The sequence below is a fragment of the Doryrhamphus excisus genome, linkage group LG1, assembly GCF_037039965.1.
Source record: "Doryrhamphus excisus strain RoL-2023G ecotype Guam linkage group LG1, RoL_Dexc_Guam_v1.1, whole genome shotgun sequence".
Taxonomy (NCBI): domain Eukaryota; kingdom Metazoa; phylum Chordata; class Actinopteri; order Syngnathiformes; family Syngnathidae; genus Doryrhamphus; species Doryrhamphus excisus.
This window is the reverse complement of record NC_136357.1, coordinates 14,563,809-14,591,801: the sequence shown is the minus strand read 5'-3', so window position 1 is coordinate 14,591,801 and position 27,993 is coordinate 14,563,809. Positions and strand designations below refer to the sequence as shown.

At 41.7% G+C, this 27,993-nt stretch overlaps 1 protein-coding gene across 2 annotated transcripts; it reads right to left on the bottom strand.

Annotated features, from left to right (window-relative positions):
- Positions 1 to 890: 890 nt before the first annotated feature.
- slc6a15 (solute carrier family 6 member 15) lies at positions 891 to 20,777 on the bottom strand. Of its 2 annotated transcripts, XM_058075931.2 has the most exons (12): positions 20,610 to 20,777; positions 18,437 to 18,908; positions 12,654 to 12,811; positions 11,702 to 11,828; positions 11,449 to 11,630; positions 5,259 to 5,369; positions 4,418 to 4,659; positions 4,108 to 4,306; positions 3,793 to 3,985; positions 3,553 to 3,712; positions 3,300 to 3,462; positions 891 to 3,225 (listed from the first exon to the last, which is right to left on the bottom strand). In XM_058075931.2, exons 2-12 carry the CDS (start codon positions 18,735 to 18,737, stop codon positions 2,833 to 2,835), a joined length of 2,229 nt encoding a protein of 742 aa, XP_057931914.2. In that variant the 5' UTR covers positions 18,738 to 18,908; positions 20,610 to 20,777; the 3' UTR covers positions 891 to 2,832. The 2 variants fall into 2 exon arrangements, with proteins under 2 accessions (XP_057931914.2, XP_078646931.1); XM_078790805.1 differs by lacking the exons at positions 891 to 3,225; positions 3,300 to 3,462; positions 3,553 to 3,712; ... (2 more) ...; positions 4,418 to 4,659; positions 5,259 to 5,369 and adding an exon at positions 9,535 to 9,585.
- Positions 20,778 to 27,993: the final 7,216 nt, after the last annotated feature.

Genomic DNA, 27,993 nt, shown 5'->3' with positions numbered 1-27,993 from the left:
TTAGGAGTTTTTATTCCCTTGACTGTCGTTTGTGATTTTGGAGTTACGTTGCTCAAAACGACCAAATAGCAACAACACTAAACTAAACGTATTTTTTTTAAACTGGAAATCCATCATTTGAGATTTTCAATCTTCACTTTTTTTGTATTTTGTTTTTCATCACAAGTCGTGTGACCACCATTCTTGTCTCTTAATAAACACTACCACCTTTTATTTACTCTCCTCCTCTTCTGCAACACATTTTCTACAATTAATAACGAGTCTGTCCCAACAACATTTTAACATTGTTTTTAAGGAAAGTACAATGAAAAAACTAACTGGACAAACAAAACTTTTTTTATATTTAACCAAGTCACATTTTGTAATGTTTATCGCAGAAATTCATTTATTGCTGTCAAGTCTGGAACCAGGCTGCACGGTGAACGAATGGTTAGTACACAGGCCTCACAGCTAGGAGACCCGAGTTCAATTCCACCCTCGGCCATCTCTGTGTGGAGTTTGCATGTTCTCCCCATGCATGCGTGGGTTTTCTCCGGGTACTCCGGTTTCCTCCCACATTCCAAAAACATGCTAGGTTAATTGGTGACTCCAAATTGTCCATAGGTATGAATGTGAGTGTGAATGGTTGTTTGTCTATATGTGCCCTGTGATTGGCCGGCGACCAGTACAGGGTGCACCCTGCCTCTTGCCTGAAGTCAGCTGGTATAGGCTCCAGCACCCCATGTGAGGATAAGTGATAGAAAATGAATGAATGAGTCTGGATTTAGCAATCCACATGTTGGGTTTCCTACATGGCTATCATCACACTTTTTCCTTTCAATTTGAAATCGATGTTGAAGGTTGCTGGAAATGCACAAGTAGAAGAAAAAGAAGCGTGAGTCATGTTTTGGACCATATTTGATGTTTAATTGGACAGAGGGAAGAAAAGACACTGCTGCATCTTGAAGCCATTTGATGGAATGAAAACAAGAACAAAGTATTTACAAAGAGGACCCACAATCACTTTTGTAAAAAAAGAAAGTTAACAAAGTTATTAATCTTGATAATGATGATGATTGGAAGTGCTCGTGAAGCTTTAAAAAACATGGTGTTCTATCAAGATAAATATATTTATATTATATTTACAGAATACCTTAACTATACAACAGAATGTATTCTATAAACATATTTCATGACGTAGGCACACGTTTGTCTGAGACCACCACTTCCTTCTTCGGCCTCAAACACCTTTGATGACCTCCTTGCCGACTTATTGCTTACGCTTTCTAGGTCTGCATTCTGCTGGTTGACCACCAGGCGGCAGCAAGGAGGTGCCGAGTTCACGTCATTAGGCACACCTGCACCATCATAACCAATACAATACAAGCGTATGAAAGCACAAGTAATAGTCGAGTAGCTCCACCAATAATCAGAGACGTTTATAAGTCTTTTTTTTGGCAAATCCAAGTCAAGTCCCTAGTACTGTATTTGGTCATAAGTCCAAGTCAAATCTCAAGTCGTGTAAAAATGCGCCTTCTATCATCTGCTGCTACTTGGCCTACTAAGAATACTGCACAGCTAAGACATTCAAAGCATCTACTCTATTATTATCCCTCCTTTTGTGTAGTACAGTGTCAGTACTGATTAGTTGTCATGTGATCACTTTAACAGTGTACTGCGATGCAATATGAAGAAAACACACAATAACATCTTTTACGTCGATGATACATGAAAACATGCCCCTGTCCTTTCACTCAAATGGTAACCTGGTAAACCTGCAACTTTAACCTTATGTGGTCAACAATGAACCTGTAACCTGCCTAAAGTGGACAATGGTCAGTAGGTGGCAGCAGTGGACCATAGATGAACAAAAGTCACCTGAACGCAGCTCCGTGCTAAAGTGTGACCAGTAGACTTAACATTCAAATATCCAGTTACAAAGCTGGTAGCAAGCCTTCCATATGTGCTAATGTGACTGACATATCCGGGTCAAATGTGATACAGTCAATCCATTCTCCTTTTGTTGCTGACGTCTTGTTTTGACGTTTTTATAACCAAACGTAATTAGCGTGTACACCATGAGTAATGTGGTTACCGTGTCAAAAAGAGGGAACAACATCGCACTCGTCGGCCGCTTCAGTCATGAAACAGTCAGCCTGGAAACAGTCATGATTGCTCACCAGTCCCAAAATACAAGTCAAGTCAGAAGTCTTTTGAGAACAAGTCCATGTCAAGTCTGAAGTCTCTCTGTGTGCCACTTGAAGGGGACCCATTATGCTTTTTCCACTTTTCTGACCTATGAATGTAGTTAGAATGTTGTATTAAACCATGGCAAAGTTTTAGATAATGAGGTTTGCGTGGGTGGAATAAATGAAAACAGAAATACAAGGAAATACAGCTGGAATAGGCGCAGACGCTGGACGATCTAGAACGCTTTCTGTGCAGGTTTTCGTGTGTAGCTGCTCTATAGGAGTCCACAAGTCAAAACCAAGGGCCGAAAAAATGAGCATAATAGGTCCCCTTTAAGTATGACCCGAGTTTGAGTCCGAAACTCGAGTCCCCATCTGCCAATAATGACACTTTATTTATTAAAATCAGGCATGGGTGGGAAACCTGTGGCAAGTGGGCCGTCTAAAGCCCGCCATGGAAAACCCACATAAAAAAAAACATGTTTAGCGTGAAGGCGTTCCTCAAGAAGTGTCCTGCGACTCTGTAAAGGTGTTCCTAATGAAGTGTCCTGCAACTTAAAGACGGCAAAGAAGAAGCTATAAGAGGAAATGAAATGACGCTAGGATATCTACAAGGGCCGTGCAGCAACATCGACACACAAAGAATAGCAGCGAGCGCGTCGGTCTACAAGTCCGACTCGGGCATGTCCGGCACTTCGGCCATCAAGTAGCCTATCCCGTAACGACCATTGGGGGCTGCGTCTGCCTGGGGACACCCACCTCCAGCCCCGGTGCTGCCGTGCTTGCGGTAGATGCTGTTAGTGGGCGGCGGCGAGGGCGCCTCGCTGGACGTCTTGCCTCGAAGCAGTTTAGCGTCGTCGCCCTCGCCCGGGCTCGACTCCTCCTGGATGATGCGCCCCTTCTTGTAGGACACAGCCGAGATGCCGCCGGCACTGTCGTCAAGGACGTTGAAGTATCGCAGGAAGAAGACCACCGGCACGGGCAAGATGGCCAACACCACCAGGGAGATGCAGACCACAACACCCCACACCGGGAAGCCCAGCTTCTGCTCTTTGGCCTGGGGGGGAGGGGGTGTTAGTCGTGTAGAGAAGACAAACATCACTGACCTTCCAAAGGAACCAACCGACCAACCTCTTCCTGTATCCAGGCGCTGTAGACGGGCGGTGACATGGTGAGCTGGATGAAGCTGGAGCAGAGCAGCACCAGCAGCAGGATGGGCGTGATGAACTTCCACATGTAGTAGTAGAAGCGATATGGCGTGAAGCCCAACATGTCCTTCAGGTCCTCAAAGAACCTTGGAGGGGCGAACACACATAAGGTGATGTGGGCTGCACGCCATGCCAGGCGGTGAGCGCTTGAAAAGTATGCAAATATTAGTACGTACTTGTCCATGCCGTAGAACCAGGCGATGGCCGTGTTCTCCAGGATAACCACGATGAGGAGCGGCAGTGTGGCTGAGTAGTCGTCGAACATGGTGACAAAGTAGTTCCCCGAGCGCTGGACGAACACCAGGCCGATGGAGAAGGCCAGCACGCAACATCCCACTGCACGCATCAAACGCCTCATTCAACGACCACGCTATAACTTCAAACTCTCATCCATGTATTGGTTGGATTGGTCTGACCTGTCAGGAGCTCCTTGCGTACTTTGAAGGTGTCAATGAGGGGTGTGAGGATGCCCTCAATGGTGCCAAACATGCTGCCCAGGCCCAGGTTCACCAGCATGAGGAAAAACATGACTGACCAAAAGGGTGAAGCGGGGAAGTGGGTCATGGCCTCTGTGAAGGCAATGAAGGCCAATCCTGTACCTTGGACCGCCTGGATGGAGGGAGAGATGGAGAGAGGGATAGAGGGAAGACCAAACCCGAGCAATGTTGGCTTTTATTTACAAACACCAAAATGTTTCCATAGTGTGGGTTTAGTTTGTGTAAGTGACGTACCTTGTTGAGCTCGTCCTCGATGCTGCAAGAATCCAGGCCCAGTTGAGTGAACTGCTCCTCCTTGACGTCTTTGATGATGTTTATCATCAGGTGGTAGTCGGCAGTGCTGAGACTGCTGCTGTGGCTGAGGTTGATGTGCTTGGGAATCACGCTCTCTTCGATGCCGTTTCCCAGCAAGTCCACAATCTTTTTGCTGTGCCTAAAAAAAAAAAAAAAAATACAGACGTCAACATGTAGGTCATTGTACAGACACTGTACAATGTGAGGTGCGTTCAGGCTTCAAGATACGTAGGAAAAAAACTCCACTCACAGCGCCACACATTTACTAATCATGATGTTGGCCTTGAAGCCCAACACGGCAAAGACCACCAGGGTGGCCAACACGGACGTGAAGAAATTGATGAAGGACACCAGCACGGCGTCAAAGTGGCAGTTGTTGTCACGCTTGTTGTAACTGGAGAAGGCGATGACGCCGCCGAAGCCCAGGCCCAGGGCGAAGAACACCTGCGTGGCTGCCTCGCGCCACACTTTGGCCTCCAACATGATCTCCAGCTAAGGGGACACACAAAGAGTATACGGTGGAGAGTACAACAGCGGCCTCTGCTGGCAAAAGTGGTAAGTACAGCATACAAAGGTTTGGACAGGCTTTCTCTTGCTAAGTTCATTTTAGTGATATTTTGCTTCATTTGAGGACTGTGACTCCAGGTGGGTGTATTGATCAAATGTCATTATTATCAATCTCTTCTGTTTATTTTTTCGCAAATATGTTTTTTGTTGTATTTTTCCTAATACACATACTAAATACGTACATATGTACATAAAATACATGAACCAGACTCTTCAGTGAAATATCTGCTTGATTACATGAAATCTGCATCCTGCTGTCATGGTGACAGAGGCTGCTGCAGACATGGATACACCCTCTGAGGAGACATTGGTGTGTTACTGTAACACGTCAGCCTATCACAGTCGAGACTTGTTTTGGATTGAAGACATTTTTTTTTCTCCCTCTCAGACAAGATTGGATCATTTCACATATGAAATATGCATCAGAAAATGCAGTGGCCTCCGCTTTTAACACGTGAAGTTTTGATGCATTTTCCCTACAAGAAAGAGACCTAGAAGCGGGATCAAAAGATGATGTTCAATACCTTGGGCGTGAACATGTGGCGGATCCCATCCATGGAGCCCTCCAGGAACAGAGAGCGAATCAGGAAGCAAATCAACACCACATACGGGAACAAGGAGCTGAAGTACATGACCTGAAAGCAAACACAACAACAGTTTGACATGTGCAGACAGTTTAAAGATAATCAGGTAATCAATATTATCACATTATTCCACAGAAAATAATTATGTTTAAGGTTCAATGGTTATTGTCACACTTACAAAAAAACACAGTCAAATGATAATTTTTTTTTATAACATGAGCGGTAAGGGAAGATGTCAAGCTAAACAAGGAGTCCTATTGGACCTCAGAGGCAGCTGACTGGTGCAGGCCTCCCAAGTGGTCTGTGGCTTTGGCTGCAAAGACAAAAACTCAAGACGTGGGAATTCAGGAAAGCCATACAGAATGACTTCCAGACAGCTTCGCAAAGATTTCGGACCACTATCCGCTGTCTCTGGAGGGAGAAGCAGTAAACTGTCAACACCGTGTATAGTGGCGATACTGTGCTGCTGATGTTGACTCGAGATGTGAAAGGAATACTTCGAAGACCTCCTCAAACCCACAGAATCGTCTTCCAATGAGGAAGCAGTGCCTGGGGACCAACTCTCCCATCTCTGGGGCTGATGTTGCCGAGGTGGTCAAAAAGCTCCTTGGTGTCAGAGCCCCAGGTGAGATCCTCCTGGTCGTGGAACTGTTGACCAACTGTCCACTCTCGGCAGGGATCTTGAGGGTGCATGGGAGCAAGGTTTTAAGAACATACAACTCACTAACCACGTGTGCACCGTACAATATATGCAACCACTCCCGACCAGGCATGGCGTACTACCACATAAGCACACATTTTCAGCTTGGCAAAGTGAAAATATTTGTGACAAAATGCTGAAAGCTGGCCAGCTGCAACCTGGTCTGTTCTCAGTACAGGCAAAGTACACAGCGGTAAATTGGCTGACAGGCGCACAGTGCCCACACATCACCAAAACCTCACAGGCAGGTTTTTTAGCGTGTCGGGCACATTTCAATGGAATAAGCAATCACAGCAACCACTATTTAATGTAAGCGTCTGAACCAGCATGTACATTTTTGCATTAATTGTCCCATCACATGGGACTCTACCTAACGACTCTATGGGCGAGAGGCGGGGTACTACCTGGACTGGTGGCCAGCCAATCACAGGGCACATATAGACAAACAACCATTCACACTCACATTCATACCTATGGACAATTTGGAGTGGCCAATTAACATAGCATGTTTTTGGAATGTGGGAGGAAACCGGAGTACCCGGAGAAAACCCACGCATGCACGGGGAGAACATGCAAACTCCACAAAGAGATGGCCAAGGGTGGAATTGAACCGCCGTGCCACCCAACAACCAACCAATGTTATATTAATCTTTTGCTGTTTGCTGCTCTACCCACCACGTCCCCTCCAGCCACCCCGCACACGGTGAATCAGAGCAATGGCTCCAGAATGGGCTGCTTGTGGACTGTCATGGCAAGAGGACGCACAGGACGCACAGGAGGCAGGTTTGAAACTCTATAAACTACTAAACGTCTACTGCATAGAAACACACTCACTGATGTTAGTCGGACTGAAGCTACAGATGTCTGCCATCTCCTGGTGTAAAGTAGTAACTTCATGAGGCACCATATTTGCAGCTACAGTATGGCTTGTTCAATTCAGATTTTTTTCATTATTTTATGGAGGTGTGTATGTAACCACGAAACACAGAAAACTCGGAAGGCTGTGACCTCTGGACTATGGGTAAGATGGTGACACAGCACCTACAACAAGAATCCATACACCCACCCACCCATGACACTGATCCAGCCTGTCCTGGGTCTTCCCCAAGGCCTTTATACTGTATTTCCATTAAGCTTTGTTGACAATGATAATGGAGTATTATTATTATTACTATTATTAGTCTTGGCTTTGTGCCCTTGTTTGTTCATTCCCTACAAACTAATATTTGCTGTACTTACACTGTAAAAAAGTCAGTAGAGTTCATTGTGAAATATTGCCAAACAGTGACAGTAAATTACTGTAAACTAAAAAAAACACATGAAATTGAAAAAACTTTTTTTGCACATTTTCCAATACTGAAATACATATACTCTACTGTATATGTGCCCTGAGTTAATTAATAACGCATCAACAGTGGAAAAAAAAAATGTCATTAATCTTCATAATTTTTATTTATGTCAACTCTACAACAAAAACGTCTCTAGTCCTTTTGTCATCACAACACTTCCTCACTCAACAGATAGCGAGATGCTTTCACAGACACTCCGAATATCACATCATGTGATTCAGCTGCCGAGCTGGTCGCTAACTGCCTCAAACTTAGCCTGGTCAGTATTGCCACTAATTAATATTGTTAGCATGCTATTTCAGTGTGTTTCGTGTACTGCTTATAGCTGAGATGTTACTATGTTGCTAACTGCTAGCTTTATAAGCATTGCAGTAGGGTAGATGAATATGATTAATTATTCTTAATAACATATAGTTGGGCAAATTGAGCCAATTGGCCAATTAATCTTAAATGACATAGTGTTATTGAACCCAAGTCCTCAATGCTCATAATAAAACAGTTCAAGTCTGATTCAAATAATCTGCTATTAAAGAAACCATCCATTTTCTATGTCGCTTATCCTCAATAGGGTCAAGTGGGTATGCTGGGGCCTATCCCAGCTGACTTCAGGCGAGAATTAAATAAACCAGTGGTAGGTAAATATATTTTCAGACGTGTGTGCCTTCTCTTAAATTGATTTAAATTTTCAATTTATTTGGCGCTGTTAATACATACAAATATACATAACATGTGCTAAGTGACATCACAATCATAGTTGTCATAAAGAGAATATTCTTATTGCTATACACGACCTAAAAAAAGCCAGGTACAGTATACCAAAGTTAGAATGCAATATAACAATTACAGGTGAACTTCATTTGACTTTCTTAAAATTTTTGAATGCACATGTCCACTTGTTCAGTCTTTCTGATCAACTTGCTGTTCCCAGAGGTCATGCTCCCTGGTTTCTTATCACCAAGTCACACTTCTCAGAAACGAGTTCAAATTCTTCTGCATCAACAAAAAAACCTCCATCCCTCCTCCCTTTTTGGCCACATTCTTGACAATAAATCCAGGCCAAAAAAAGAGCACGTATTGCCATGGCAACCTGGTCCTTTCAAACTCACCCACGTTCACACAAGGATATTCCAGAGAAAAAAAAGGCTTTGTGCACACAAAAGGGAGAGAGGTGCCATTAATATTCTTTTGTGGTGCATGCTGTTGGTTGTACTTCAAACACGCCTTAGGGGGCCACTCCTCCAAACTTTGGACCATTTTCTACTTGCAAAAACGCGTTCCAGAAATGTAGCTGGAGGACATTACGCTGTTTGTGTTGTGCTGTAAACACTAAACCTAAAAATAGAATAGTGTCAGGGGGCGATAGCGCTGGACAAAGACTGTGGATATCAGTGGCATTTTACACCGTGAAGGCAAAATAGGGACGTCTGGCACGTCTCTTCAAGATGGCCTAGATTTAAGCGCCTCCACTGTGGAGGGTATCCATCTTGTTGTTTCTCAGTCCGCCATGTTGGAGGACGTAAGTTGAGATAAAAGCTGATCTAACGTGAAGACATTCAAGATTTCAGCTGCAGACTACAAAAAAACTTTGCAAACGAATAGCAGGACAAAAATCCTTTGGCTAAGAATACACGTAGGAGATACTAAAGCGACCACATTTGAACTTGCCTGTTAAGGCAGCAACCTAGATGAGTTGTTTGCTTAGCTGTGATTTAGCAAATTAAATTAGGGGTGTAAGAGTACATGTAATCGCTATAGGATATTTTGATCACGTGTCTCCTCTGTAAAAAAAAAAAACAGTGCACATAGTGTAGTCCAGCCTTTGGCTAGCAGGAGTCATGGCTAGTGTTTCTCATGCATTCATTTATTTGTGGCAGACCGCTCATTACCATATCACAGTATGAGACAGTCTGTGAATGTAGCTTGTCATTACAACTCTGCTTTTTAGCACACCTGATACCTGGTCACCTGGTCTGCTAGGAAATAATGTTGTTGTTTAGTAGACTCTGGCATGAAAGCATGTATCGTTCTCTCAGCAAGCAGTAGGTGCTTCTGTAGGCCCTGCACTCAAAAGGCGGCTCCGTCTTGTTTGTGACATAAAATAAAAAACAACAACAAAACAAATCAACATCAGAAAGTTTGTTCTAAACCTATTGTTCTGCTTTTCATGTGTTTTACTCACTTTTTTCTCTCCTACACTGTTATTCCTCTCCTACAGCGTCTATTAAAATTACAATCACATGTATAATGGACAATTATGCAAACTGAACAATGGTCTCACCTGAACACTGAAAGGGGACCTATTATGCTAATTTTTTAATTGTGGACTCTTATAGAACAGCTATATAGCTGCACGAAAAGCTTTCTAGATCTTCCAAAATCTGCACATATTCCAGCTGTATTTCCTTGGATTTCCAAAACAGTCTGTTTTAAACCATTCCACGCCTCTGGGCATGCTGTACAGCTAACAGGTTCTACAGCTTCAGTACAGTTCTACAGTATCCAGGCAAGCCCATATAACGTCTATAACGACGTGATATAACGAAGTCTGGCTCACTGTGACATCACAGTGAGACGTTATTAGAAAAAAAACTCTCTGAAACCGAGCATTCAGATCTATCCCAAACTTCTTTCAGGGATCACAGGGAAACCTCATTATCTGAAACTTTGACATCATTTAATAAGATCATATAACAATCAAACTACATTTGTAGGTCAGTGGAAAAGTGGAAAAAGCAAAATAGGTCCCCTTTAACTTCCATTGATTAAAAAATGAAATAATCATTCCCATCGTTTAAACAGTTACGATGGGAAGTGTTGCACTTTTGTAGTGTTGCACTTTCCTAAAAGAAACCTTGTAAACTATTCATTATTATTTCATATATTTTTTTTATTTATAATTTGAGAATTTCATTATCAGTAGCTACCTGTTTTTTTTCCATTTCTTGATTAGCTTCATCCTTAAAGCGGTTTACACAAATGCTAAGCAGTTTTCATTCATTCATTTTCTACCACCTCCTCACGAGGGTTGCGGAGGTGCTGGAGCCTATCCCAGCTGTCTTTGGGCGAGAGGCGGGGTACACCCTGGACTGGTGGCCAGCCAATCACAGGGCACATATAAACAAACAACCATTCACACTCACTTTCATACCTATGGACAATTTGGAGTCGCCAATTAACCAAGCATGTTTTGTGGGAGTAAACCAGAGTACCCGGAGAAAACCCACGCATTCATGGAGAGAACATGCAAACTCCACACAGAGATGGCGAGGGTGGAATTGAACTTGAGTCTCCTAGCTGTGAGGCCTGCGCGCTAATCACTCGTCCTCCGTGCAGCCCGCTAAGCAGTTTTATGTTTTGCATTTTCATCTCTTAACTAAAATGAACTCAAATGTGACGTTAAGCCCCAAGTACATACTTAACCGTCAATATGGCATACTGTGATTATTATTTTTTTTATCACTATTATTGAGTAGTGAGTGTGTAAGACCAGAGGAGTGAGAAGATCAAATAATGGCTACATTATGGTGGTAGACTGTAGTTGTGACATAAGAGGAGGGGATAATAGCGAACTCAACTGCCAAAAGAATCAAAGATTATTCCCAAAGATTAAATAGTGTTCCCATTTTTCCAATTATCACCGGCTTGACTTTGACCCTGGAAGCGGCTAATGCTCGTCATATGACACGAGAAATGGCTGCCCAGGGAAGCGGTGTGTACAAACGACAATGAGCTAATCCTTCCGGATGCTAGTCACGCTACTGTCAGCTTTGAAAGTCCAGGTTCAGGCAGGTAAAATTAACAAAAATCACATGAGCTACCAGGATGACAAAGAAGACCTCATGGTTGGGGCATTTTGGGACAAGGCATCCATACAAAAAGCTAGCGTTCGGTAAGCTCACGCCTTAAAAGTGAGCTAATGAGTGTGAGAGGATTTCCAAAACAAGAAAAAGTCTTTTGTTTGGGTCACTGTTCCAAATATCCAGGATACAAGTGCTATATTTAAACCGCTATGCAGGCCAAGCTGCAGTGTAGTAAGACCTTTCCTCCAGTTGTACAAAAGCAAGAAGGGCTTTTTCCTTACCTTCCCAGATGACTGGATTCCCTTGATCATGGCCAGGCACACCATGGACCAGGCGGCCAGAAGGCACAAGGTCATCTTCCAGTTGAGTCCTCCGCTCTCTGAAATGTTGTTGGAGATGTCCAGAGCCTCGCGGTACCAGTAGAAGGTAGTGGCCGAGCTCTTCTCACACTCGGGCACCACGTCTGCGCGTAGACACTGGTTAATGTAAGCATAACTTATAGTAAGTCTTGGGCTTAGTATGATTTGCTCCTACATGTGCTGTTCTTGTTCTTGACAAGTGGACACTCATGCCACGGCAGTGGCTGCTGGAAGGACTGCGAGAAGTAGAAGAGACTCCAGCTGATGATGACATTGTAGTAGAGAGCCACAAAAAAGCACACCTATGTGACGGATGCAGAACATCATTGTCAATGATCTTTAATGATTGGTTAATACACAGGTCACAGGCTTATACACTAAACATGACACTTGATGATGATCAAAAACATGTAACTGGCTACTATGTTGACTTTTAAAAAGTTATTGTATGTTTTGTCTTGACTTTAATGTACGCTAGAGTATTCGTATTAGCACCCCATGCTAACCACAATGCACAATGCTACATGCAGTATTTCTGACAATGGGCAAACAGCCCATTCCATTTTAATGACAGTTCATCTGCAGATAGATATTAAAGTAAATTAATCTTCCATATAGTACAGTTCTTCAGTACTTCTTCAGTACACTATCTTGTTCCATAGCTCTGGTCCATAAATATGAAAGGCTTCAATTTGTGCTTCATTTTCCAAGCATGAATTGACTCAATGTGGTCCAAGACTCAATATAATATAATTTGAAATTGAAGATGAAGAAGTAATCTCCCTAACATGTATACGAATGAAAATATACCCAATATCATATAAAAAAATGCAATTTTAAGCGCACATGCTCACTGTCAGAATTTTTTATCACTAAAATACAGGTTTTGTAAGATTGCCACATAATGTACATTGCTTAGCTTGCTACCATGATAAATTATAATATCTGAGGTGTAGGTTTAGCATTTGTAATTAGTTAGCAATGTTAGCAAACATAGCTGCCCGTTACACAATTTGTAACTAGCTGGGTAGCATGCTAATGTTGATATGAAATGCAAATGTGTCAATATTATGGTCAAAAATCCGTTTCTAACAAAAATTTCCAGCACTTGTAAGTGTGTGACTCACCACGCAGCTAGCAAAGCCGATGCCCCCTAGGCGCGGGCTAATGTAATTCCAGACCCCGATGCTGCCCCGCCGGATGCGCTGTCCCACAGCAAGTTCCAGAAAGAAGAGCGGGATGCCAATCAACACCAGCAGGATTAAGTAGGGCACCAGGTATGCCCCTAGTGACCACAATAAGAAAGTGTACTTAGAACAAGAAGAGGAAATACATTATTTCTCACTTGATACAACCACATTTTCAGCCTTTCAGTTCCAATAATGTGCAAACAATAATTATACTGTATACACCAAAAGTCTCCAGTTTAACTTTTTTTTAGTTCTATTGTCTTTTAGCCCTGCTGGCTTGCCATAAGTAAGACAGGAAAGAAGATGGCTGCCAGAAAGGCAGGACATGTTGATTTCCTTTTCAGTTTGTTTGTTGCCAAAAGTAAATTTCCAAGAATAAAGTTATGAATTTACAAGAAAACAAGTTATAAGAATAAAGTCGTAATATTAGGTGTCATGCGTGATATAGGGAAAATACAGCATAGCTCTTCAGGAAGGAAGGATACTTTCCTCTTTCTGCAGGCAAACTTTTATTTATAACATGGCAGCAAAACAGATCAGTTGAGCAGAAACGGATTAGCATGTCTAGCCCAAGGCCAAAAGTCAGATAAGTTCCCCCTTTTCATAACTGTCTCAGGCAATGCCTGTTACATAAAGTTACAAGTTTTTGTCTCATAAATTATAGCCTGAGACATGTATGAAAATGGCTTACCTATGCGACCCTCGCCATTGGGCAAATATAAAAGTATGACCTTTTTTCTTGTAAATGTGCAACTTTAATTTTTTAAATCCAATGTGGCACTAATATGCCCTCGTAAAATTTTTACCTGGAGTTTTTATGTTCTTGTGTTCTACCGGCACTTGTCTCAGCATCACTCTATTTTTTACCTGAGGACTGGAGCACAAGTCTTGTGCTGGAAGACACAGTTATCCCAATGACAGTGGACATTCAGTAAGTGTTTCTATGCTGCTGTTGTTGACGGAAGTAGCGTATGGTCTTGGGCTAGTATGTGAAATCAATGCAGTCCCAATGACGTGCATTGTTAGCTGGCTCATACTAACTTGTTTTCTTTCATTAGAATGAACAGAAAAGGGAAAGAAATATATGTGTTTATGTTTCACATAAGGATTGCAGATGATTAGCAACATTTCCAAAACAGTAACGTTTTTCCAAAAAGCACCAATGATGTCATGTGTGTCAAATAATTTAAAGGTAGAGTGTGCAGTTACAGATGCTGTATATTACAAGCATGGTGCTCTTCCTAGAATTAAGTGTAAAAAGTGTAAAAAAAATAAAATAAAAATACTGCAGATGTAGCTTGACTTATTTAGATACGTGTCAAAGCATTGCACAATCTGCCATGCATGTATTGCATTATGTTAGTTTAATCCTACTTGTGTTTATGGTATGGACAGACAGGACCTTTGTTTCTGAGTCATGCCGCCTGTCCTGGGCGGAGTTCATCCCAAGCAGGACGTTGCTGTTTTAACAATTACATCACTTATTTTAGGTCATTCTGGGAGAGGCTAAGACATCAGTCAGCATCAAACTTCCACCAACTGTGCTCTCCATTGTCTTTACAAACAGCAGCAAAAGCAAACACTCTTCTATTTGTGCCTTTTATCTTTACCAGAAATAGACTGAAAATGCAAGATCTTTTATTGTCTAAAAAAAAAAACCTCACCAAGTGGCTGTCAATTTCCCATTCCACATCTAGGAGGTATTTTACAGTGTGACTGATGGAAGCAAAAAGACACAATTTCAAGCGGCCGTGTGGGAAAAGGGAGACATTCCCATTTCCTCACACCTAAACAGAAGATATCTCGATTTATCTTAGGGTTATCATGGCAACGCATTATGTTCTGGTTCAGCTTGGATTTTCCGTTCACAAATAAAGTGCAACCTTGGCTAGTATCATTAATATCTTCTAGAGCATCTTAACAAAATGTACATACATTTAAAAAAAAAATGTTTTTAATTAATCCGTTCAAAAAAAGCCCAAAACATTTTATAGTTTTACATGCAGAAAACAATTTGAAATATATAAATGATTAATGGAAGGGATAAATAAACATGTAAAAAAGGTTACTTTTACCTTCATTGAAGGCGTGTTTGTTGCCTAAAACAAGATCTGGCAGTGAGATCAACATGGACACCATCTCCATGCTTTATCATGAGTTATTTCTTGAATTCAGTAGTGTTTCTCACCTTGATTATCAAAATGCTGGCTCTTAAGAGCTTAAGAGTTTATCAAAATGCTGGCTCTTGTCAGCAAGGTGAGAAACACTACTGAATTCAAGAAATAACATCACAACTCATCACAACAGAACACAAAGGTGGTGTTCATGTTGAACATTGCTGCTCTGACTGTTTGGGTAGGATGTAGGAAGTCCACTAAACACTGAAGAAATGGGAGCAAAATCTGGAATTGGGATGGGTGATATTTTTTATACGTATATCAGTATAAAGTCTTCCAGTGATTAAAAAAATGACTTATACCGTGCCTCCAACATACCCGCAACCCTAGTGAGGATAAGCGGCATAGAAAATGTATGGATGGATGTACTTATACTGCATAAATGATAAACATAAAGAAGCCGAGTTGCACGCCATGGCGGACTTTGACACATAAGATGAACTAAATGCTGTCATCGTGAAGAGAAGGAACGTTCGTGTGGGGAAGCATTTACTTGCGTACCGCTCTCTCTAACTCTAAACACTAAACTGTCTCCTCCCCAATTAAACAGGTTGAAATGGCGATAAACACCGGCAAAGATTGGCGGAACCTCACATTGTGAATGGAAGCTCGTGGTTAGCTTAGTTTAGCATCCTAGAGTGGTTGAGCGCACGACTCGGGCTGGAGTATATCTTCACCACTTTAATGTAAGTTGAATTTGAACGCCCGATGATGACGTGCAGGTTCTGAGTGAAGATGGGAAGCACGTACATTCTTGTAACCAACTCCTCGTACAGACATTCTCTACGCAGAGGACACACTATCTGCCTTCAAAATAAAAGCAAAGTTTGCCGTCCAACTGTGTAAACAAGAGTGTAATATAAAATATCTTCCATTTGCAGTTGGAATTGCATGGGTGACTGCATCTTCCTCAATCACAAACACAAGAATAACAGTTTGTTGAAGCTTATGTAGCAAAGATTCCCAAAGTGGGGTACCCCCAGGGGTATGCCAATTGTTATAGGGGGTATGTGAATACAAATGAAAAACAATTGACATATCATATGAAGAAATGAGAGATAATTTGTTGATTATTTTGTACATTAAGAGTGTTTCATCTTGGAAGATTTTAATGTTCCAATTAATCACAATCAGGTGAAAACGTGGTCGTCTGAGAGGGGATTCACCCAAAAATTAGGCTTTTATTGCTGATTGCATGTATTTTTGTACAATCAAGAAGGGGAGGTAGACTGATTCTAGTCGGATAATCATTTAATCATCTTTATTATGCAAGTAGATAGGCTCTTGTAGCGATGTATGTGTGTGTGTGTCTAGAAGAGCGTGGGGTTGTCCAAAAGATGGATTTTGTCCAAAGGGGTGTGTGATCTTGTTGAGTCACACAACGCACACAAATGATTGTCATATACTTATACTCAACAAGCAAGATCAAAACAAGGAAACTGCTATGAGTGTTGAGTTCATTCATGTGCATCACATAACTCCTCGGGCACAAGTTGCCGCTGCATTCACGTACACTTGGAAATCACAGGAAACACACCCAAACGTGCACATGCAGTCCAAATCATGTGATATTTATAAAAATAACGACCTGTTGCTCACAGCAGTAATATAATGTTAGAAAATGTTCTACTGATAATAGAAATCAATGTTAAACACATTTTACTTTCAGACAGATGCTGCTTTATCATAATTGCTAAACTTTGCCCTTCAATTTGGTATGAAATTAATATTGACAACCACTGTTTTAGGCCATTCTCTCTCTCTCTCTCCCTCTCTCTCCCGTCAGGACTCATAATTCTGGTGTAACCAATCTAACAACCTACAATACTACAGTACAGTAGTACATTTTCCATTTTGTTTTAAAGCGACACCATAGAAGGATATATTCCTTAATAGATGAAAGGCAATGATATAAACATGACACTGGTTTCTGCTGTGGTCTAATATTGCATTAACAGACATGCAGGGGTCTTATCAGGTTCCAGACGTGTCATTTTAATCAAATTACACATGAACACAGCAGGAGGACCAGACACATTTAAAACAGACTCCATCCTGGCTCATTCAAGAAACATGACTAACTACGTCATGCTACTGTACACTTGTAGAATAAGAGGAAAAAGACTGCATACTTGCACAGCAGAATGTTCAGCTGTAGTGGTTTATAGCTTTATGACCAGAACTCATTTGCATCAAAACACTGAACTAATGTTTATGAACTGTTGCTTATTTAAACGAATAATATAGAATTTTGTATGAATTCTGTTCCTCAGGGTTTCCGCTACAGTGCCACGGTAATGTAATTTTTTTCAGTGAAAACAACATTCTCAATATGAATGGATGTATGAATGGACATATATACTATATTGGGGTGACCATTATGGCGATGGTGAAAGTAGTGATGGTTGCGTGTCAGCTACGTCATGAATGTCGCTTTGTCGCTGTCATATGACATTAGTCAGCAAAAAAAGTGGAGAACAGATGTCCGCAGCCACACATGTATAATGCAACTTTCATCTTTATTATTCCGATTATAGGTAAACGTGAGCGGTAAGATGCCAATATCTATAACAGAAGTTATCCGTTCAGTTGTCAGCTGGTTCATGGCTTCACATCATGAACGCCACTATAAAAATGTATTTTCTAAAAGTTATTTTTTTTACTATTATTTCTACTACTATTATTTCATGATGAATTGGAAATGTGCCCATTGCTGAAAGAGTTTTAATATGTTTAATATAGACAAATATATAATAATAATAATATAGAAAAACAACCATTCACACTCACAATTTGGAGTCGCCAATTAACCTAGCATGTTTTTGGAATGTGGGAGGAAACCGGAGTACCTGGAGAAAACCCACGCATGCACAAGAAGAACATGCAAAGTCCAAACAGAGATACCCGAGGGTGGCTAGCTGTGTGGCCTGCGCGCTAACCACTCGGTCGCTGGTTCCCCGTTTCTTGGTTATTACGGACTGCCATAAATTACTAACACTATACAAAAAAAAAAGAATGTGTTACCTAGGTGGAAGTATGTGGCAGTCATGTGTCATTGCACTGATAAAAGACGTCACTTTTAGTTTTTGTTTCCTCGAAACATGAAGCAGGCTCTTCTAATGACTCAACAAAAAGAAAGTGAAATGCTCAGAAAAGGGAGAAATGCCAATCAAAATTGGCAAAGCTCAAAGATAATGATGATATCTTTGAACATGTGAAAGGATCTGCTCTATGAAATGGACAGTGATAACTAGGCAGTGTAGTGGTCCCATAATCTGAGACTTCATGGGAATTGAATTGAATAGGTTCAGACAGTAATGCTCATCTTTTACTGACAGAGCTGTTTATTGATATTTGTGCTTTTAGATGTGCTTATAGCTTATATAGCTTATATTGTTTCTAATGCCTTTCTCACAACGTCAATCAGGCAAAAAGTCTAACGTTTTCACCTGCGTATGTATGTTTGTTTGCTAGCAGAACCCAAAATTTAACCAAGTGAATTCAAATGATTCAAGAATATCATAAATGGTGTGCTCTACTCACCTCCTCCATTCTTCTGGCACAGGTAGGGGAACCTCCAGACGTTGCCAAGGCCTACAGAGAAGCCAACTTGGGCCAAGATGTACTGGAGCTTGCTGTTCCACGCCGGGCGCTCCTCCTCCTCGCCATCTGAGCCGCCTTCCTCCACGTCACACTCCTTGCCCTCGCCGTCATGGCCCTCGACGATCAGCGAGCTCTTCTTGAAGGAATCGTCGCAGGCGTCCTCGTTGGAAAGAAGGTCTCTGGCCGACTCTGTGACATCGTCGTCAAGCTCTCTCTTGACGGCCTTGCTGTTTTTGGGCATTTGATAAAGCAAACGGGGGCGAAGGATGGAATGTCTTTTTTTGTGTGGTCAGGGCAGGTGAAAAGTCCTCCTTTGAACTTCACTAACTTTTAACAAAGAGTTAATATTTTGAGTCCGTAGAATATGGGTGAGTCTGTAGATGGATTTATTTCGTCATTATCACCAGGAGATCTGTGGAGCACAAGTGGCATTTGAAGCAGACTTGAAAGAGAGTAACACAGGCCCCACGTGAAATTCACATGACTACAAAGCTAGAAAAAACACGACTAGTGATCTTTTCATTGGGGAGTCATTGCTTTGTTGAGTGGGAGAGCATCAAGCACTGCGATGGAGACTATCATGTTTCCTCCTGAATAAATGATGGAGGGCAATATTTGCATACAAACCAAAACACTCCTTGCCCTCACAGCTCTGCACATACGCATCTGCTGTTAGGGCAGCTTCTAATGGACACCTCATTAGGTACACACTCCTAATGGTAATGGTTTAAATTTATGTCAACATGCACACAAGTTACAATGGAATACGCAGAGCTTATTTAATGTTGCAGTACATTAATTCACTTCCTGCATTCCATATGTTATTTTCAATACGTATAAAAAAGTGATAAGATAATGTGACAATATGGTGATGTAATATGATTGTTTTCACAATCATCATAAATGGCCATCATATTAATAATCAATGTAATAATAAAAAATAACAGAGGTAAATAAATAATAAGGTTATGTAATTCAGAAATTGACCAACATTTTCAAGAAAAAAAATGCACCCTGAAAGAATCAACTCAGATTTTTCTTTGTCTTTTTAGCTGTACTTCTTCCAAAAGAAGGATAAGCCAATGCTAATGCCAATGCTGTTAACATTTTATACAGTTAATACACTTTCACTTCTTTTTACAATTGTGCAAAAATACAAATATACTAAGTTTTGACTGGTATTAGTAATATTATTGTGGTTGTCGTTTTTTAGTGTTGCTTTATTGTTTTTACCTTGTACTAACACTGCTTTGCACTTTTTATGATGGCCATGGTTTGACCCGGTAACAGATCATTTCTATTTCCATTGCTTCCCATGGGAACAAATCTTCAGAGATTTCATATAAGAGATGTTTAATTATCGCCAATCAAAAGTCCAATCAAATTGTATTGGATGCCATTATACGGTGTGCCGATAGAAGGGGCTGGTGGTGAGTGGCGGAAAAGACCCAAGGGTGGGGACCGCACCACGCGGTAGGCACTGACTGTATAGAGATGCGCACCATCTTCCATTTCGACGTTCATCTTAACGCTATACATTTTCTCACCATTAATGTGCCAAACTGGATCTGTGGTGCAGGACAGAACCACTCCCGCACCTTGTTGAGCGGAAGGATTATGTGATTAGTAGATTTACATTTTTACAGCTCACAGATTAGCCTGGTTAGTGCGGGGCAACGAGGATGCTGAGTAACCTTCACTGCGGCGTGGAAAAGGCAGAGATGACACGGTGGACTAGTTTATTACACGATGGCTACACAGGAAAAAACCTTTCTAAGGCATACACCACACCACGCTGCCGGTTCAGATTAAGGCCTGCGCGCGCGTGGGTAAACATGAATAAATGATGATGGATCAATGCAAAATAATCTCTTAAAAAATTAAATATCTATTTAAAGAGACTGGATTGTTGTTTGAGCTCACAATTTTTGAGATAGCTTTGAGATATAAATGAGCATCCTCCCTGCCCACCAGGCTTCATGACGTCCATGTGATATTTCATCATTCTCGTTGCCATCATCATCATCACCACCATCATCATCATCACCATCACCATCACACGCTCTGATACCATAGTCTGACTGCACACACACACACACCTATGGGAACTCACCTGTGCGTCGAAAGCGATTCTTTTGTCTGAGGTGATGCGTCTCAAGGAATGAAATTGTGGACCGTCATGCATGGGGGTGACATGTTCCTTGCTGACACGCTGCTAGCCGGTGTGACACTCTCATGCTCGAAGCCCTCACTTCTCCTGCCAGCCGCCCCGACCACTGCACCTATACGGGGGTGTTCTGACTATCACACGGCGCCCAGCTGCCGTTTCTCCGCTCATTACTCACGCTTTCATCTCATCTTCCATACCCCTTATTACAATACGGTTAACTATTTGAAGTGTCGTTTTATGTATTATTCAGAATTTTATTTCTGTTTTGGTTTTCCAGACCCACCTTCTGTTTCTCCACTTGGTACGGTCCACTACTAGCTAGTCTTTGGAAAGGGGCTGGCGTTGAAGAAAGCAACGTGCCTCTGTTTGTAAACCTACCCTACATTACACATCTCCGAAATGATACCCAATATCCTCTTGAAACGCCAGGCGTTGGTCAATACATATATATTTTATTTTTTTCAAGAATGTAGGCTGTTTATCATGTATACATTGATTGTTATTCTCATTTCATTAATGTCAAACCGCTTATTCATAGATTAAAAAGGTAGACGACAGGGGCAAACGCGAAATAACGTCCAAATACTCTGAACCACAGCAGAAAACAGATTAAACGGAAAACTGTTCAAATTCAAGATTTTTTAAAGTATAGTATTTAATTCATCCTGGCTCGGCTAGCGCAGGCCCCATAGCTAGGAGACCCGAGTTCAATTCCACCCTGGGCCATCTCTGTGTGGAGTTCGCATGTTCTCCCCGTGCATGCGTGGGTTTTCTCCGGTTACTCCGTTTTCCTTCCACATTCCAAAAACATGCTAGGTTAATTGGCGACTCCAAATTGTCCATAGGTATGAATGTGAGTGTGAATGTTTGTTTGTCTATATGTGCCCTGTGATTGGCTGGCGACCAGTCCAGGGTGTACCTCTAAATGTAATGTTCTGTTATGGCCATGGTGTAAAATTAATAGCTAGTGTTTTAATAGTTGACTTTTCCTACCTAAAATTGCCAGGCGGTGTCCCACATTAGAAATATACCCCATCTTCCCTCTTGGACTTATTGGTGGTAGGTGGCCACCCTAGGCCTGCCCCCCTTCAATCTACCTGCTCGCTCTTAAAACAAGATGAGATGACTTATTCATTCATTTATTTTCTACCGCTTTTCCTCACGAAGGTCGCAGGGGTGTTGGAGCCTATCCCAGCTATCTCAGGGCGAGAGGCAGGGTACACTGGGTAGTGTGCTTTGGATCATGAGCTGTTCCAAGCTTTTGCCATACTTTTTTCTTGCCATCATTCTGGTAGAGGTTCATCTTGGTTTCATCTGTCCAAATAATGTTCTGGCTTTTTTAGATGTTTCTCAGCAAAGTTCAATCTACCCTTTCTATTCTTCAGACTTGACTGGTCTGTCCCTGCAGTGAACCCTCTATAGTGCAGTCTTCTCTTTATGGTAGACTTGGGCATTGATACGCCTACCTCCTGGAGAGTGGTGTTCACGTCACTGGCTGTTGTGAAAGGGTTTCTCTTCACCATGGAAATGATTCTGCCATCGTCTACCACCATTGTCTCCCATGGACGTCCAGGTCTTTTTCTGTTGCTGAGTTGACCAATGCCTGCTTTCTTTCTCAGGATGTACCAAACTGTACATTTTACCACTCCTAATATTGTAGCCATTTCTCTGATGGTTTTTTTCTGTTCTCACAGCCGAAGGATGGCTTGGTTCACCTGCATGGAGAGCTCCTTTGACCGCATGTTGTCTTCACAGCAAAATCTTCCGAATTCAAACACCACACCTCAGATCAATTCCAGGCCTTATATCTGCTTAATTTATAGACATATAATGAATGAATTGCCCAAACCTGCCCATGAAATAGACTTTTGGTCAATTGTCCAATTACTTTTGGTCCCTTTAAAAAGAGGGTGGTCGATGTTAAAGAACTGAAACTCCTAAACCTTTCCTCCAATTTGAATGTGGATACCCTCAAATGAAAGCTGAGAGTCTACACTTTATGTCCATGTCCATTCTATCATCTTTGGAGTATGTTTCAGTAAAAGGGTAAACGTGTGTCAGTGTCCAAATATATATGGACCTAACTGTATGTTCTATGGCTATGTACTCATGGAACCTACCAAAAGAAAGATTATGTTTGTCCTGTTTGTCCTGTTTATATTTTTTCTGTGCTTTAGTAATCAGCAGTAGTTTCGAGAAAATATTAGTTGCCGACTAACAACAAGTATTGTTTGCTTTTGTGACAGCTCAAATATTTGAGCAACTTAACAGGGGAAACAAGACAGTGGCATGAACATGATTATATCTTGCAAAAAGGGGTAGGCATTTATAAGCTTTTGCTTCAGCCTACTCCTTTTGGGCTTGGGATCAGATAGTTGAATACAAATGTAAATAATGGAAAGTTATATTTTGATTGATGTAAGAAATGCACTGTTATGATCCATATATTTGCCCAAATAAAGGAAAAAAAACAAAAAACTATACCACAACATAAACACAAAACACGAAAAAAAAAATAATTTTTAAATCAAAATTATTTGTTTACAAATATAACAACATGAACTATTTACAATTTTCAAATTGGAACTACACTATGTCAGTTGGAACTGAACTACAGTATGTGTGTGCAGGTGCGCACCTGTGTGTGTGTGCATCCGTCCCAATTTCCCCACAATGCGTCTTACGCAATGTAACAGCTGCCTTTATGAAAGGGTTTCCTCTTCCTGTCATGTGTGTTTCTTCTTCCTAATGCTTCCTCTCATGTGGCCATTTACTGTATTTGGCGTTAAAATTGCTCTCAAGCCTAATCCATTGGTGAGAAGTTGCATCATCGCCTCTTTTAGCCACTAATGCAAAAAAAATGTGAATTGAAAATGTACATGTACAGGTTGTAAGAAAGTCAGCAAGTAAACACTTTTATTACTTTTCTTGTGAACTCTTCAAGGACAGATGCACAAGAAATCTTAAGAACAAACAGAGATTGATGTCAATGAACAAATAAGCAGCAAAGACAGGCAACAGGTAAACCTGAAGTAAATAGGCAAGGTACAGCACGGCAAGGCGAGTTTATTTATACAGCACCATTCATACACAAGGTAATTCATAGTGCTTCACAGTAGGCGACTGGTTGGTACACGCTGTGAAGAACCCGCTGTTGTCTGTCCTGTGTTGATGTTTTGATTGGTTCGTGACAAACACACACAGCAGGTCACAGTTGGCCTCTTGCTTTGCCTACCTGTTGAATTCTTCATGGACTGACTTTGTAACGCTAGACCATCCGGTCTTCACCAGCTCATTCCTCCCATGGAAAGTTAAGGCATACTGTATTACTTTCCACGCTGTCACAGAGGTCTTGGCCAATGGCGATCACCTTGAGATTTAATGAATGAGTGCATCAGTCGTGTGATGCTGAGGAAGGATTACTTCGACACAGAAGATGATTGGGTGACAAGCATCACCTCTTTGACAAATAGATGATCCATCAATGATCCGCCTTTGCCTTTTACACAGCGCACAGTGAAATCTGGATATTGCCACGACTGTGTGCACTACTTTTTTTCCACAACTAGCCCATATTTATTTTCCCTCAGTGTATTACCAAAGTCAGGAAATCGGTACTGCCGATGTGCCGTCCAGTCTCTACTTGAAATGTCCAAAATGTAATCTGTTAAAGGGGAATGTACGTACATTTAAATTAGTCCAATTAGTTATCATGGATGTGTTTGAAATCCCCATGAAAACTGCTAATTCTAATCGCTAGTCCATTAATTGGATTGCCAATGTAATTAGCTTGCTGATTTGTTTTAATGCATTTTGTTTATGATGTCTATGTGCACCTCACAAATTGAGAAGCACTACCTTAAAAACTTAAATATTATAGAGTGCATCCATCGAAATACAAATTTTATGCCACTCGTACAATTGCTAATATGCATACAAATAATATATTTATTCTTTTTGGTGGAAAAACAATACGTTTGTACAAAACAAAACTATTGGGAATAACATCACATGTAAAATGCTTGTAGATTATATTGTATTTAAGAGAAAATAACCTTTAACTGCAATATCCATTCATCTTCTATGTAACTTATTCTCACTAGGGTTGTGGTGGTATGGTGGAGTTTATCTCAGCTGATTTTAGGCGACCCCGGTCGCCAGTCAGTCCATGGGCACACATAGACAACCATTCACACTCACATTCATACCTATGGACAATTGCATGATTTTGGAATGTGGGATGAAACTGCACTACCTGGAGAAAACCGATACACACACGGGGAGAAAATGCAAACTCCACACAGAGATGCCCAATGGAGATTTGAACGAGGATCTTCCAGATCTCCTCACTGTGAGGTCAACATGCTAACCACTTGGCCACCGTGTGGCCTTTTAAGCACAATATGTACATACAAACATGGTCAATGTTTACCTCCAGACGACTTTCTATTCATTGCCAAGTGTCAACATCCTGCAGCAATCCAATGCTTTGATGCCTGAGATTATTTACAGTGTCATTGTCATACAATAAACTTTGGGACCAGCCAGCTGTGAGAGAACGCGATTGTGTGGTTTTCACCTGCGGAGAACAAGGTCTATCTCATGTGTCTTCTGGGACCTTCAAAACAGAAGGCTGTGAGCCGAGCGCTGCTCTGATAAAGCAAAAGAAAACAGAAGCGACACTTTGACGTTCAGAGCCTTGAGTCCAAGTGAACATGTGAGGCCATGAGAAGTGCTGATGGTTGGAAACAGAAATAGCTAAATGGAGATGGTGATAAATGCTGTCTGAGTGTTGTGTCTTCTTTGGTCTTTCAAGGATATTGGGGTTTTTCACAGCTTTACTTTTCTTTTAGAAGAAGTAAAATAAGCGTTTGTTTGCATGACCAAATACATACGGGCACATTATCAACTATCCCTATTCATACTGAACAGTAGCCTACCCGAAAACTCATTCATCGCGGTTTAAAATTTTCTCCTTGGAACTAAAACCACCAAAGTTGGCCTCTACTTTACAAATAGCCTCATAATTCCACATTTTGTCAGTCTCTCACACTCTTTTGTTGTCACATGCAGTAGTCCAGCCTTTCCAAACTAGTTGGCGATTGTGTAGTGTCCGCAAAGTAGGACGTCTAAGTCACTCTAAGAGACAAAAAGTCATGAACTTGAACATTGAAGGTACATTTTTGAAGGTAAAGTGTTTTCCTAATGTTTGTCTCTGTCTCTGGAAGCCATGGTTGCCATAGCAGCTGCCTATATTGCCAAATGTACAGTCGGCTCTGAGAATAATTCAGTCATTACACTTTTCGGATGTCCAGTTTGGAGGCTATAACTACTATGTATACTATTGTGTTTTTTGTCCGTTGTCAATGTTGTTGATATACTGTAGCTTACGTTAAAGTAATCTATTCTAACCAGTGCATGAGAACTGCAGTGTCTCTGCACAGACTATGTACTAACTTCTTGGTTTGGTGTTTCATTCCACCAACAAAAGTTCTCAAGTATGTTTTTCCCCCCGTGGTGATAAGCCTGCAGGGAAACACTCTTTGCATGTGACTACAACAAGGACGCGTGCTCATGTTCACAATGGACACGCTTCAGTAGTTTTTGTGTTACAGCACAAAATAAATACAGCTAATTGGAAACAAATTCTGAACTCCGTGATCCGGGAAGCTGTCTGTCACACTTAGGAGGAATTCTGATTCCCCTAAACCCCATGGTCATTTGGATCAGATTTACTGTACTTAGGTCACGCTGGCAACGTCGTGATTGAAAGTGGTTCATGTTCCACTGAGAGAGTACAGGTTAAGGCGGGTGCTGACCTGGCTGAAATAGACCATGCTGAAGAATGCAACATGGCGACCAAGAGGCTAGCAATGATATTTGCTTTATATGTACAGTGAAGCGCTGTGAATACAGCGCTGTGAAGCGCTGTGAATACTTTCCGGATGCACTGTACGTATATTTCCCCTTCATGTGCATCTAATAAGTATAAAGTCACATCAGATCTGTACAGACGTGACTTTAATCTGGCTGGGGCAAAAATCACTACTCAATACTTCTGGATGTACTAGTTTAATTTTTCCGTTGTGTTTGATTAAATGCAACTTGTGTTAGGAGCGAGTGGGGCAGTGTCCCACCACATCCAGCAGATGGTGCTGGGGTGAAAAAAGCTTGCTACCTCTTCCAAAGGAGGAGTGATTCCCTAGAAAAAGCAATGTGCAGTAGATAAATTCTGTTTTTTGTGCAAGCAAAGACCATCAGAAGCACTGACCAATGTACAACTTCATTTTCAGTATTTCAGCTTCTATAAGTTTCAATGGCATTTAATTTAACTTGTGGTGTGGTTGTTACATTATTAGATAAATATTTATACTGAACTGAATGAGGTGATGAGGTGGTATTAAAAGGTGGATTAGGTCGCTGCACTGCCCGCCACTGCTAGCAACAAACGGTAAGAAGTTGCTCTAAGCTCACAGGCTGCCCGGTCAATGGCTACAGACGAGCAACAGAAAACTCTTGACAGTACAAACAAGCGGCCACTGCTGCTTTTGGGCTGGAGCCGCCATTGACAGCTGTAATCTGCAGTGTAAATCTGCAGCTTGGCGCTGTCTGGTCACTGTCTGGAGCGCCTGCACTTGGACAAAAGATACGAACACCTTGCCCTAATTGAAGCGGACAAGGCTTGCTGATGGAGGCTTTTTGAGCAATTGAACGCACTCAATGGATCTTAGTGGGCCTAATGAAACATAATGGACGGGCACTTTGACTCCAACAACGGGACAGTGCCGAGCTGTCCTGTGTGGGGACGTCACACTGACGACTGAAGTTGTGCTTTGACCTGAGATGACCTTTAGAGACTCTCTGATGGAGCACAAACAGATTTTTCACCGTAGTTCTTTGTCAGAAAATGTCGGTTTGAGGTGGCGCCATTCTGTTGTTTTGTTTACCTCCTGCAATTTCACTCCGAGCTGTGCGGGGGACGTGCTGTTCCTCTTTTTGAAACTTTGAGGAAGGCGACTGGATTCCTTGTGGAGGGCCATGGGGAATGTGGATGGGAAAAGCTGTGTAGGATGCTGGAATCTCCTCAAAGAATCAGAATGCAGCACGAGTGCGTAGCCTTCAGCATGGGAGACGGGAATCAGACTTTGTGATCTAGTGTGCATTGTTCGCTCTCCAATTTATGTTTTGTTGTCGAGGTCTTGTGATTCACCGAGAGGCTCCAAGGCTCACTGACCCCCCCGGCCTACTGCAGTGACCACACAAGACCAACATTCTGCAGTGTAGCACGAAACCAACTTGTTGATTGACAGTAATGTCTTCTCTTTTA

Excerpts from the sequence above, each read along its gene's own strand:
- slc6a15 (XM_058075931.2), bottom strand. The coding sequence starts at position 18,737 with ATGCCCAAAAACAGCAAGGCCGTCAAGAGAGAGCTTGACGACGATGTC. Across the intron at positions 3,713-3,792 it reads ACGCAAGGAGCTCCTGACAG|TGGGATGTTGCGTGCTGGCC; the intron begins GTCAGACCAATC and ends TGATGCGTGCAG. Across the intron at positions 3,463-3,552 it reads TGGTTCTACGGCATGGACAA|GTTCTTTGAGGACCTGAAGG; the intron begins GTACGTACTAAT and ends CGCCCCTCCAAG.